The following is a 13,717-nucleotide window of genomic DNA, read 5'->3' on the forward strand; positions in this document are numbered from 1 at the left end:
CAGACCATGCTGTTCTTTTTTTTTTTTTTTTGTCACAAAGAAAATCATCATGCCAGCCCCTTTTGGTTATCACGCTATGCAGAGCGATTAAAAATAATTTGAAACCTATTTAAACAGACAAACCATCCAATCTGCGTGTGTAGTTGGCACCAAATAGAAATAAAAACCAGATTTACAAAGACAATAGCTTAATGTTCCTACCTCTGGTTCCGGATTCCACCAGCACTCCTACAACGTAGCGAAACAGATGCTTATCTAGCCAGCACTACTGCCTTCCCGCCCTTGCTGACAGATAACGTCTGTTTTCGTTAGTGCGGATATGTGGAGGACGGATGAGCCCGCAATTGATAGAGTCAAGTATCTACCTTTTAACATTAGCTATACATTAATACCGTGTAGCCGTAATGGCTGCTAAACCATGTGCACATGCTACGCACTCCGTACGCTATTTGCGTATGAAGACCTCGCACGTGGTACGCAAATTAAGTACACACGCTATGCTGGGTGTACGGAAATACCCACAGCGAGCATACACACATATAGTAACCTTTATAAACTTTAACCACATAATATGATTATACTGTATACCTTTAGTATTGTAACACTGTAATGATATACCACTGCTTGACCTGGATATTTAAGCAAGGCTGTTTGTAATTGAGATACACTGAACCCTTTGTACTGGCTAGAGAGACACAGACACCCTGCTGAGGTTCTAACACCTTTACTAACAAGAATTTAGATATATCAAAAGGGGTACACAGTTACAGCTTATACTCTACATACTAACATATAATACTAACAGCATATCTAGACAGAAATATACAATAACGTTACAATCTTATACTAAAACAGAGAGAGAGAATTTGGCCAATACAATCAAGGAGCGAGAATCATTACAGAGAATTACTTACACACACTGGGAACGATCGCTGCGCATATTCCTGGTACCAAGCTCCCAGTTAATCAAGTTGAAAACAGTTTGTGGAGTGAGAGAGACTGAGCTGCCCAGGATGGCTGATCTTATATACCCTGCATACAGTATACTACAAAGGGACCTATAATCTCATTGTTCATTGGACATAGGAATTCGTCTCCGCATTATAACAAAAGGTCATAGGTTGGTTCATACAGGTGGGCTGTGACTATTTCAAACTGCTCAGGTGGGAGGGAATCTCAGGTTTCCCGCCGCATGGGTAATAAAGTGCAAACATAGTATATGTCCATAAACTTCTTATGGTCATAACTATTCGCACGAGCGATTAATCTGTTTCTAACCAACACCGGAATATGGCTAATTAAATACTCTTCCGATGGATACTAAACACCACTGTGTAACCCCTGTCTGACCCTTTGTATCAAACAAAGAGGGATCTCTTTGTCCATGAACATGCTACATTAACTAAACTTTCAGATTCTATCAAAGGGACCATAATCTACAAAATACATTATATGACTAAAATATGTAACGATCGAGTCGCCCGCCAGACGCACACAAACTCTACCGTAAATGCGCATACCGTGCGCGCGCAAGTGCACGTGACAGCGAGTATATGCACGCACGGAAGGGCTCATGCACGCGCAGTGGGGACACGCATGAGGTGCAAATATGGCAGTGTGCATCATGATATTTTTCTGACTTTGACAGTTCGGACGCCAAACACGACACATTGTATTTTGGCGAGGACAATGATGGCGGAAACCTCCGCAACAAATGTAAAAGCAAAGAAAGAGAACAACGCAGCCAAGGCCGCAAGGTGCGGCAAAGCTGCTACTCACAACACCAATATCAGTGCATGCAGGTGAACAGGAACTGGAAAGCTGGAAAGATTCCAATAGACAGGTTCCGGACACCGGGACTCGGGACTACTGGATCTCAGGATAACAGGGTCACCGAATAGAGACTCTCCAGGGAAAGAAGCAGCTCCACCAGAAGCTATCACCGGCGAGGCTACCTTGGTCTGACTCCATTAAAAAGCCTGACAGACCAATCAGGTAGCCCAGCCCCCAGGTCTTGATTGTGGCAGCTGCTTCTAGGCACGCGGTGCACAGCGTCCTGGCCGTTTAGCCGCCGCCGGGACCGCTGTGCAAGGCGGCCGCCTGGCATCCCTGGTTGCCGTGCAACCAGCCGGGGAACCAGAGGCGGAAGTAGCTCGCCGGCCCCGTTGCCTAGCAACAGCCGGGAGCCGGCGCGTCCTACTGCTAACAATAACTGACCCTAAGGATGACATATAAACACAATTTACTTAATTTAATATTTCTTTCTAAGTGTCTCAATAAGAAACTTTTGGCCTAGGGGTGGCATGAAAAAAATTCTGATACTCTAGAGCAGTGTTTTTCAACAACCGTGCCGTGGCACACTAGTGTGCCCTGAGCAGTCTCCAGGTGTGCCGCCATAGAAGCAGAGCCAGGCCCGTCAGTGTTTTGCCGCTACTGAGGCCCTGGAACGAGCAATACTGGTGGGTTTAGTGGCTGCAGAGCCAGGTCTAATTTTGGTCCCGGGCAGTGTTGCGCTCTTCTGGCTTTCTCAGATGTGGCTCAGGTGTTACCTGTGGAGAAGCTGCAACATGACATCCTAGGACACGCAACTGCTCCATGCATCACCATTATATTTGAATGTGCCTTGGCAATATTTACATCTTGTTCAGTATGCCGCGAGTTTTAAAACAAGTTTTAAAACGTTGAAAATCTCTGTACTAGGGTGTCGTGATTCAAAACAGTTTGGGAACCACTGATTTAGAGTGTGCACTATAAAATGATGATAGCCAATTTGTATTAGGGTTAGGGTTAATCCTAACCCTAACCCCTTCCACACCCGTTTCTGCTGATGGGTGTGGTACCATAATTTCAGCTTGCTACCCGTGGCGTAGCGAGGGCGCCCAACCTGATTACTATGGGCATATTATGTGTGATAACAGGGATCACTTTAGAAGGAGGCTGCAGAGAGGGGGGGTTAGGTTCAGCCTGCAGGGTGGGGGTCAAGGTTAGGGGGAGGGTTAGGTTTAGGCACCTGCCGTGGAGGGTTAAGCTGCAGTGAGGGTTAGGTTTAGGCTGCGGGGAGGGGGATTAGGTTCAGCCTGTGGGGTGAGGGTCAAGGTTAGGGGGAGGGTTAGGTTTAGGCACCCCCATGGAGGGTTAAGCTGCAGGGGAGCAGTGGCATGCGGTGAGGTCAGTGGCTGGTGAGGCACTACGGCCATAATGTTCGCCAAATCCTGCCCGGTGACCCCTACCGCCGCCGAGCCAATGCCCGCTACTGTCTCTGAGCCGATGCCCACTGCCACCACCAATGGCTTACAAACTCCCCCACCATCAACTGACCCAGCCCTCCGCCACTAATTTGCATCTCTCTCCGATGCGCCAATGCCCGCTGCCTGCCTGCTCATCATACTTGTGATATATTGTACATTTTTATAGAAAAAATAAATAAAATTAGTGTTTGGTACTAGGAAGGGAATGGGAGGAGGACATGAATGCAATTTTGTTGTCCAGGGCTTCCATTAACTTAATGGAGAAGGGTCTGAATGGGTTAAAAAAGAAAATGTGTGAGGTCCCCCCTCATAAGTATAACCAGCCTCAGGCTCTTTGAGCCGATCCTGGTTGTTTAAATACTGGGGGAGAAATTGGACAGGGGTTCCCCGTATTTAGACTACCTGCACCGGGATCTTAGTCCGGTTCTGGTTCCAAAAATACGGGGGACAAAAGATGCAGGGGTCCCCCGTATTTTTAAACCAGCACTGGGCTCCACTAGCCAGGGACATAATGCCACAGCCGGGGGACACATTCATGTAGGTCCCTGCGGCCGTGGCATTACCCCCACCAACTAGTCACCCCTGGCCGGGGTTCCCTGGAGGAGTGGGGACCCCTTAAATCAAGGGCTCCCCCCCTCCAGGCTCCCAAGGGCCAGGTGTGTAGCCCGAGGCTGTCCCCAACAACCCTGGGAGGTGGATGCCGGGCTGATAGCCATAAGTGTGTAAAAAAAAGAATATTGTTTTTGTTGTGGAACTACAAGGCCCAGCAAGCCTCCCCCACTTGCTGGTACTTGGAGAACATCAAGTACCAGCATGCGGGGAAATAACGGGCCCGCTGGAACCTGTAGTTCTACAACAACAAAAAATATCCAAAGAAAAGCACAACACACACACCTTGAAAGTAAAAATTTATTAAAACACACTTATACACTCACACATACTTACCTACATCCCACGCCGGTCACGTCCACTTGTCCATGTAGAATCCAATAGGGGTACCTGTAAAAGTGAAAATGATACTTACAAAGGAAGTAATCCACAGGATCCACAGAGAGAGAGAGAGAGAGAGAGACTGCACGTACCTGGTATTGAGTACTGCTAACGAGCGGAGCGGCCGGTGGAGTTCGCAGCATGGGGATATGACAAAGCTTGCCACTGCCGGGAGCCGCAACTCAGCCGGGGTGTGCAGGTGGTAAACAGAGAGAAGCTTCGGGAGAGGCGAGGAGGCGGATGCTGTCACCGGGTGCTCAGTGACGGAAGGGAGAGCTCTGAGTACCTTCCTTGTCCCGCTGTCTGATTGGACCAGCGGATCCAGCACTGGATCCGCTGTCCAATCACACCTGCCTCGCTGGCAGAGGCGTGCTTTCCCTGCCAGCAAGGCACTTGTAGAAGTGCCGCTTTCAGTGGTTTTTTAAATGGGATTTTACTGCCAATGTTTGGCTCCACCCACCGCTCTGTCCCCATTCCCACTGTCAGCGGGAGGCACTAGCTATCAGTGCCTCCCAAACTAGTTTAATAATCTAAAATGATTAGAATAATATAAAGAAGATACATATGACACTGAATATGTGTCATATGTATCTTTTTGTATTATTTTAATCATTGATTACAAGGGAGGCAGTGCGGGGAGGGGGTGTTAGGTTTAGCCTGTGGGTTGGGGGTCAAGGTTAGGGAGAGGGTCAGGTTTAGGCTGCGGGGAGGAGATGTTAGATGTAGTTGCTGGAAGGTAAGGTCAGGTTTAGGCACCACCGGGGAGGGTTAGGCTGCGGAGGGGGGGTGGGGGTTATATGTAGGCTGCTGGAAGGGCAGGGTAGGCTGCTGGAATGGTTAGGGGGCCACTGGGTAAAGGTAAGTATACGTAACTTCCCCCTGTCTGGATTCTCACCATCGGGATAAATATAATAATTCCCATCATGGTCGCGGCCGGGTTATTACTCATACGACTGTGAGCACAGCTTACCCAGGGTATACAGAATGCCTACAGTCATGACACGTGACTTTGAGGAATTGCCGTAACCCATAGCGACAGTCACAGCACCTTTCATATTTAGTGGTAGATGTACAATGTGATGGTAAGGATCGCATGCGTTACAACCAGCGTTGTCTGACACATACATTGATCAAACACATGGCTGGTAGTTCTAAGATAATGAATACTGTGTGGTTGGTTATTGGTTATTCATACACATTATTTTTATTACTAATAAAATCATACTTAGCTATCTATTGTAGCTGTATTTTTAAAGAAAGATTTAAGTAAATACCTGCAACATGTAAAAAAGTCACAATTGTTTTTCTTAATAAATAACATTTATTTTAAACATAAGTAAATTTTCCATGAATTTCTCTTTATGCATTAGCTATAGTATGTGACCCAGTAGATATGATCTGACTCACAGCTCAGCCTCCCCCTGTGTGCAGAATGTAACATGACTGGTTTCCATGTGTCAGAGACTTTCACTTTCATTTCTCTCTCCTGCTGCAGCGATGGCGTCTGCTGATGTGAGACAGGAGCTGGACTGTTCCATCTGCCTGAGCATTTATACAGATCCTGTAAACCTGAGATGTGGCCACAACTTCTGCCGGGTCTGTATTGATCGTGTGCTGGATACACAGGAGGGGGCTGGAGTTTATAACTGTCCTGACTGCAGAGCAACATTCAAGAAACGACCTGCACTGCAGAGGAACATAACGCTGTGCAACATAGTGGGGAGTTTCCAGGCTACTCGGAATGGTCAGGAGGAGACTGGGATCTTCTGCACTTACTGTGTGGACTCTCTTATACCTGCTGCTAAATCCTGTCTGCTGTGTGAGGCTTCTCTGTGTGATAAACACCTGAGAGTACACAGCAAGTCACCAGAGCACGTCTTATGTGATCCCACCACTGCCCTGGGGAACAGGAAATGCTCCATCCATAAGAAGATCCTGGAGTATTACTGCACTGAGGACGCTGCCTGTATCTGTGTGTCCTGCTGTCTGATTGGGGAACACAGAGGACATCAGATGGAGTCGCTGGATGAGGCTACTGAGAAGAAGAAGGAGAAACTGAGAAATGTTCTGCAGAATCTGACCACAAAGAGAGAGGAGACTGAGATAAGAGTGCAGAGTCTGCAGGAGCGCCGGAAAGAAGGTAAAATAAAAGCAGCTGGTGTAACAGAGAGAGTCACTGCCCTGTTTAGAGACATCAGGAGACAGCTGGATGACCTGGAGAAAAGAGTCCTGAGTGAGATCTTCAGGCAGGAACAGCGCGTTTCTATCTCAGTCTCTGATCTGATCCAGCAGCTGGAAATAAAGAAGGACGAGCTGTCCGGGAAGATGCGTCACATTGAGGAGCTGTGTAACATGTCTGATCCAGTGACTGTCTTACAGGAACCAGACACAGGTGACTTGTATGATACTGAAGACACAGACAGACATGATAACCAGGTCCATGATATTGGAGATCTGGATGTGGGTCTCATCTCAGAGACAATACATACAGGATTAGCTGATATAATAACAGATATAAATGTATCTTTCTATGTGCAGGGACCTGCAGACATATTACTAGATGTAACCACAGCTGGAAATTATATACATATATCAGATGACAGGAAAACTGCATCCAGGTCATACATAGACCAAAATCATCCAGAAACACCAGAGAGATTTGATTATAATCAGGTATTAAGCACTGGGAGTTTTTCCTCAGGCCAACATTACTGGGAAGTTGAAATCATTCATTCAGGTGGGTGGAGGTTGGGGATGTGTTACCCCAGTATAGGCAGGAGAGGACGTCAGTCACACATTGGAAGTAATGACAAGTCCTGGTGTCTGTGTAGGTATAAGAATCAGTACTCAGTGATACATGGCAGGAAAGTGATCCAGTTACCTGACAATATTCCCTGGGTTCGAGTAAGGGTATATCTGGATTATGAGGCAGGACTGTTATCCTTTTATTCTCTGGGTGACCCCATCAGACACTTACACACCTACACTGCCAGCTTCACTGAGCCCCTCCATGCTGTGTTATGCGTAGAGAATGGTTGTATCAAGATATCTGGGGCAGTTATGAGCAAGGAGACGGAATCATAAGAAATCCCTCCAGAGACTGGTGACAGTGAGGGGAATGTGACAGATGTGTATGTAGCGTGCGCTGAGTCTATCACCACCTCCTGTGTTACCAGATGACCAGTGTGACTGATTGGTTTCCTTACTGGTAAATAAGAAATCTTCATCATAAGGAGGCTTGCCATAATATCCCTTTATTCCGGGACATATGTATTTATACAGATTCTGTGGCTGATTAAAATCAGGGGAAATGCAGTCAGCCACAGAACCTGTGTAATTCATATGTGTCCTGGAATAAAGGGATATTATGGCAAGCCTAATTATAAATATATATTTCTGTGGGGTTTCTCCATCTCTGACTCAAGGTGAGCTGTGATTGGCTGCAATAACTGTCAGTCAGTGTATGCTCTATTACTCTAGTCAGCTTGCTCTTATTGGCTGCAATGTATGCGTGTGGTGAATGGAATGTTGTCCAAAATGACTAATGTGCCATCCGTGTTTCACAATGATGGGGAAAACAACAGCGATGGGAAAACTATGTTGGTTTGTACCATCGATGAGCTTCCCTGGTTGGCGGTCCGCAGTGTGCTGGCGCATGCCAGAGATTCATTGATTGACAGGCAGAGGTGGCCGCTGGGCCTGTGTTGCCCGGACTGCACCCCCAAAACGTTGGACTAATGCCGCCGGCCCGCCCCCTCCCGCCCAGCGGCTGCCTCTAAATGTCAATCAGTGCCAAGGAGCTGCGCTGTAGGGAGCTACTCCTCAGATACAAAAGCATTGCCGCCGTGCCATGCTTATGTACCTGTGCAGCGGGATAGAGTCAGACATGATGGGCAGAGTATCCCTGTGCTGGGCGTCCCCCCGCATGTCTGTGATACTGATTGTAGATGTGCTAAATTTATCACATCTACAATCATGTCTGAATTAGGCCCATGGTTATAGGACAACACTAAATAAGACTGTGACTGGTATATGGGGAATAGGGGAGAGACAGCATGAGACAGAGGGACAGTGACTGGCTGGGGATAGACTGTGACTGGTATATGGGGAATAGGGGAGAGACAGCATGAGACAGAGGGACAGTGACTGGCTGGGGAGAGACTGACGGGTATATGGGGAATAGGGAAGAGACAGCATGAGACAGAGGGACAGTGTCTGGCTGGGGATAGACAGCATGAGACAGAGGGACAGTGACTGGCAGGGGAGAGACTGTATGAGACAGAGGGACAGTGACTGGCAGGGGAGAGACAGCATGAGATAGAGGGAGAGTGTGGCTGGGGATAGACTGTGACGGGTATATGGGGAATAGGGGAGAGACAGCATGAGACAGAGGGACAGTGTCTGGCTGGGGAGAGACTGTGACGGGTATATGGGGAATAGGGGAGAGACAGCATGAGACAGAGGGACAGTGTCTGGCTGGGGAGAGACTGTGACGGGTATATGGGGAATAGGGGAGAGACAGCATGAGACTGAGGGACAGTGACTGGCAGGGGAGAGACAGCATGAGACAGAGGGACAGTGTCTGGCTGGGGAGAGACTGTGACGGGTATATGGGGAATAGGGGAGAGACAGCATGAGACAGAGGGACAGTGTCTGGCTGGGGAGAGACTGTGACGGGTATATGGGGAATAGGGGAGAGACAGCATGAGACAGAGGGACAGTGTCTGGCTGGGGAGAGACTGTGACGGGTATATAGGGAATAGGGGAGAGACAGCATGAGACAGAGGGACAGTGTCTGGCTGGGGAGAGACTGTGACTGGTATATGGGGAAGAGGGGAGAGACAGTATGAGACTGAGGGACAGTGTCTGGCTGGGGATAGACTGTGACTGGTATATGGGGAATAGGGGAGAGACAGTATGAGACTGAGGGACAGTGTCTGGCTGGGGATAGACTGTGACGGGTATATGGGGAATAGGGGAGAGACAGCATGAGACAGAGGGACAGTGTCTGGCTGGGGATAGACTGTGACTCGTATATGGGGAATAGGGGAGAGACAGCATGAGACAGAGGGACAGTGACTGGCAGGGGAGAGACAGTATGAGACAGAGGGACAGTGACTGGCTGGGGAGAGACTGTGACGGGTATATGGGGAATAGGGGAGAGACAGCATGAGACAGAGGGACAGTGACTGGCAGGGGAGAGACAGTATGAGACAGAGGGACAGTGACTGGCTGGGGATAGACTGTGACTGGTATATGGGGAATAGGGGAGAGACAGCATGAGACAGAGGGACAGTGACTGGCAGGGGAGAGACAACATGAGACAGAGGGACAGTGACTGGCTGAGGAGAGACTGTGATGGGTATATGGGGAATAGGGAAGAGACAGCATGAGACAGAGGGACAGTGACTGGCTGGAGATAGTCTGTGACTGGTATATGGGGAATAGGGGAGAGACAGCATGAGACAGAGGGACAGTGACTGGCAGGGGAGAGACAGCATGAGACAGAGGGACAGTGTCTGGCTGGGGATAGACTGTGACTGGTATATGGGGAATAGGGGAGAGACAGCATGAGACAGAGGGACAGTGTCTGGCTGGGGAGAGACTGTGACTGGTATATGGGGAATAGGGGAGAGACAGCATGAGACAGAGGGACAGTGACTGGCAGGGGAGAGACAGCATGAGACAGAGGGACAGTGACTGGCTGGGGATAGACTGTGACTGGTGTATGGGGAATAGGGGAGAGACAGCATGAGACAGAGGGACAGTGACTGGCAGGGGAGAGACAGCATGAGACAGAGGGACAGTGACTGGCTGAGGAGAGACTGTGACGGGTATATGGGGAATAGGGGAGAGACAGCATGAGACAGAGGGACAGTGACTGGCAGGGGAGAGACAGCATGAGACAGAGGGACAGTGTCTGGCTGGGGATAGACTGTGACTGGTATATGGGGAATAGGGGAGAGACAGCATGAGACAGAGGGACAGTGTCTGGCTGGGGAGAGACTGTGACGGGTATATGGGGAATAGGGGAGAGACAGCATGAGACAGAGGGACAGTGTCTGGCTGGGGATAGACTGTGACTGGTATATGGGGAATAGGGGAGAGACAGCATGAGACAGAGGGACAGTGACTGGCTGGGGATAGACTGTGACTGGTGTATGGGGAATAGGGGAGAGACAGCATGAGACAGAGGGACAGTGACTGGCAGGAGAGAGACAGCATGAGACAGAGGGACAGTGACTGGCTGAGGAGAGACTGTGACGGGTATATGGGGAATAGGGAAGAGACAGCATGAGACAGAGGGACAGTGACTGGCAGGGGAGAGACAGCATGAGACAGAGGGACAGTGTCTGGCTGGGGATAGACTGTGACTGGTATATGGGGAATAGGGGAGAGACAGCATGAGACAGAGGGACAGTGTCTGGCTGGGGAGAGACTGTGACGGGTATATGGGGAATAGGGGAGAGACAGCATGAGACAGAGGGACAGTGTCTGGCTGGGGATAGACTGTGACTGGTATATGGGGAATAGGGGAGAGACAGCATGAGACAGAGGGACAGTGACTGGCTGGGGATAGACTGTGACTGGTGTATGGGGAATAGGGGAGAGACAGCATGAGACAGAGGGACAGTGACTGGCAGGAGAGAGACAGCATGAGACAGAGGGACAGTGACTGGCTGAGGAGAGACTGTGACGGGTATATGGGGAATAGGGAAGAGACAGCATGAGACAGAGGGACAGTGACTGGCTGGAGATAGTCTGTGACTGGTATATGGGGAATAGGGGAGAGACAGCATGAGACAGAGGGACAGTGACTGGCTGGGGATAGACTGTGACGGGTATATGGAGAATAGGGGAAAGACAGCATGAGACAGAGGGACAGTGTCTGGCTGGGGATAGACTGTGACTGGTATATGGGGAATAGGGGAGAGACAGCATGAGACAGAGGGACAGTGACTGGCAGGGGAGAGACAGCATGAGACAGAGGGACAGTGACTGGCTGGGGATAGACTGTGACGGGTATATGGGTAATAGGGGAGAGACAGCATGAGACAGAGGGACAGTGACTGGCTGAGGAGAGACTGTGACTGGTATATGGAGAATAGGGGAGAGACAGCATGAGACAGAGGGACAGTGACTGGCTGAGGAGAGACTGTGACTGGTATATGGGGAATAGGGGAGAGACAGCATGAGACAGAGGGACAGTGTCTGGCTGGGGAGAGACTGTGACTGGTATATGGAAAATAGGGGAGAGAGTAACGCATAAGAGGTTTATTTAGTAAAAGGTCAATTTTTATTGTTGAAAATTGATGAAAAACTATCTGCACCGATGTTGGATTTCAGGGGCTCAGACAAACATTCACTAATAGATGATTTTGTTTTGTAAATGTTAGTACATGTGTGTTTTAGACCTGCAAGTTCCACGTCGTCCTTTAGCGAAAATATCCCTGACTATTGTTCATCTATTAATACCTTTAGAGAGTAACATGAGTGGGGACAACTTATTACACGTGTGAGTGAAACATGTTACATAGAAGTGTTGCATTTCATCAATCATAATCAGGCGTATATCCCTGGATATGTGTAGTGTGTATTATTATTCTGTACTCATTGGCTGTATATATACGGTTTATTTTGGGGTGATAAGATGGGGAAATATCCGCACCCAGACGGAATCTCAGACAGTGAATACTGTGCCGGATCCATCCACCAGAGACCCCTCACCACGGAGTCCCCCGACCGAGAGCTGATTGGGGGTTGATAGATGTGGTCGGTGAATATGAGTAACTACTAGAGTGATACATATACATATATATAGCCTTATGTCATAGTATTCCTTTCATTTTGCTTTTTATATGGAGATCCTCTAATAGTTATTTGCTGTTAAAAAAAAAAGATCTTCTTATAGTTTCTGATATTATACTGTGATGCTAGTGCGTACATTCTATGTTTCTATTCTTATCCGCAATAAACCACTGCGTTGTGTAAGTACGGCCTGTGTCAGTCCCCGCTTACTGAGTCCTCACACCTTGCAGTATCACTGCACTGTAACACGCATTGAGAGGATGATATGTACACGGTGCTGGATGGTGTCACTACATACATGATACGTGCATGGGAGGCTCTTCATTAACGTGCAGAAATGAATGTACGTATAGATCATATAGACGTATAGCGACAATAGTGCACACCTCCCCAAAATCTACATTTCTGAACCAGGACACAGACATGCCACATTGGGGGGGGGGGGGTTCAGGAATAAAGGCACGGAAGGTGCAAAGGGACCATGATGGCGGTCGGGACTGAGGCTATGAGACAAGAAGAGAGATGCCGGAGAGACAGTGTCAGTCAGGATAGCCAGGGGAGGTTGATGGCGTTAGAAATGAAGAGAACACAGGCAGGGGTCAGTATGTTATATGGAGGGTGCCTTGGACTGCACACCCAGTAGCGGATCTTGCCACGGGCAAGCAGGACTTTTGCCTGGGGCGCCGCCTTCCGGAGGGCGCAGGGCGCCATCCGGAGGGCGCCGCACCAGGGCAAGATCCGCTGCTGCTGTGTGCCCCCCGCTGCCCCCCTGCTGGCCGCTGCCGCTGGGAAGAGAAACTAGACGCGTACGCATCTAGTTTCCCTTCGTGGAGAGGTCCTTTACTGTGCGGTGCGCGATGACGTCATCGCGCACCGCACATCAATTCAGTCTTTACAGGGGGCGTAAATGACCACGCCCCCTGTACGAAGCCACGCCCCCTAATGCCGCCCGGGGCGCCAGAAGCCCCGGAACCGGCCCTGTGCACACCCTAATTCTAAACATAATGAGAGGTGCTACCATGCTGAGACTTGTAGTTCCACATGAAAAAAAAGAGAAAGTGCAGGTGCACACTCTAAAAACTTAGCACTGCTAATCCAAATAATTATAATAAACTTGAGGTGCATAGCATAATTTTACCCAAAAATATGGGCCCACCAACTGCGAAAGGGTGACCTTATCTGGGGGGGGGGGGGGGGGGGGGGGTCCCTAACACCAAGATTCAAGTCCAGGGCATGGGACCCCCCCAAGGCCAACACTAGCCAACCACCTCAAGGCATCATACTAATGAGAGGTTTAAGTTTTGGAAAGTGTTACATTAATAAGAAGCAGCAGCAATGTGTTACATAGAGGTTACATATCGGAGAGGTAATTAGAGTGTTAAAGTGTTTGACATTGTTAAAGAAACAATCAGTTGCTAAAAAAGTGCTAAACTAAGTGATACAATATGATACCCCAAAGTAGCCAGGCCACTCCGCCAAGGGGGCCCTGTGCCACTTAAACCTCTCACTAGTGTGATGCCCTGGGGGGCAGTTGGCTTGTGCTGGCCTGGGGGGTCCCACTAGATGAGTACTCCTTTCTGCAGTCGGTGGACCCATGTTTGTGGCCAAAATTATGCTACGCACCTCAAATTTACTCTATGTTATACAGCAGGGTCTATTATAATTTTTCT

General features: G+C 48.9%; 1 protein-coding gene across 1 annotated transcript; it reads left to right on the top strand.

Annotated features, from left to right (window-relative positions):
• The first annotated feature begins 5,732 nt into the window (after positions 1 to 5,732).
• LOC134933844 (E3 ubiquitin/ISG15 ligase TRIM25-like) lies at positions 5,733 to 12,233 on the top strand. The gene has a single exon (XM_063929353.1). The coding sequence runs from the start codon at positions 5,736 to 5,738 to the stop codon at positions 7,320 to 7,322; it is 1,587 nt and encodes a 528-aa protein (XP_063785423.1). The 5' UTR covers positions 5,733 to 5,735; the 3' UTR covers positions 7,323 to 12,233.
• Positions 12,234 to 13,717: the final 1,484 nt, after the last annotated feature.

This window comes from Pseudophryne corroboree, chromosome 6 (genome assembly GCF_028390025.1).
Source record: "Pseudophryne corroboree isolate aPseCor3 chromosome 6, aPseCor3.hap2, whole genome shotgun sequence".
Lineage (NCBI taxonomy): Eukaryota > Metazoa > Chordata > Amphibia > Anura > Myobatrachidae > Pseudophryne > Pseudophryne corroboree.

Bases quoted from the DNA above. Each gene is read 5' to 3' on its own strand.
- LOC134933844 (XM_063929353.1), top strand. From the start codon at position 5,736: ATGGCGTCTGCTGATGTGAGACAGGAGCTGGACTGTTCCATCTGCCTG.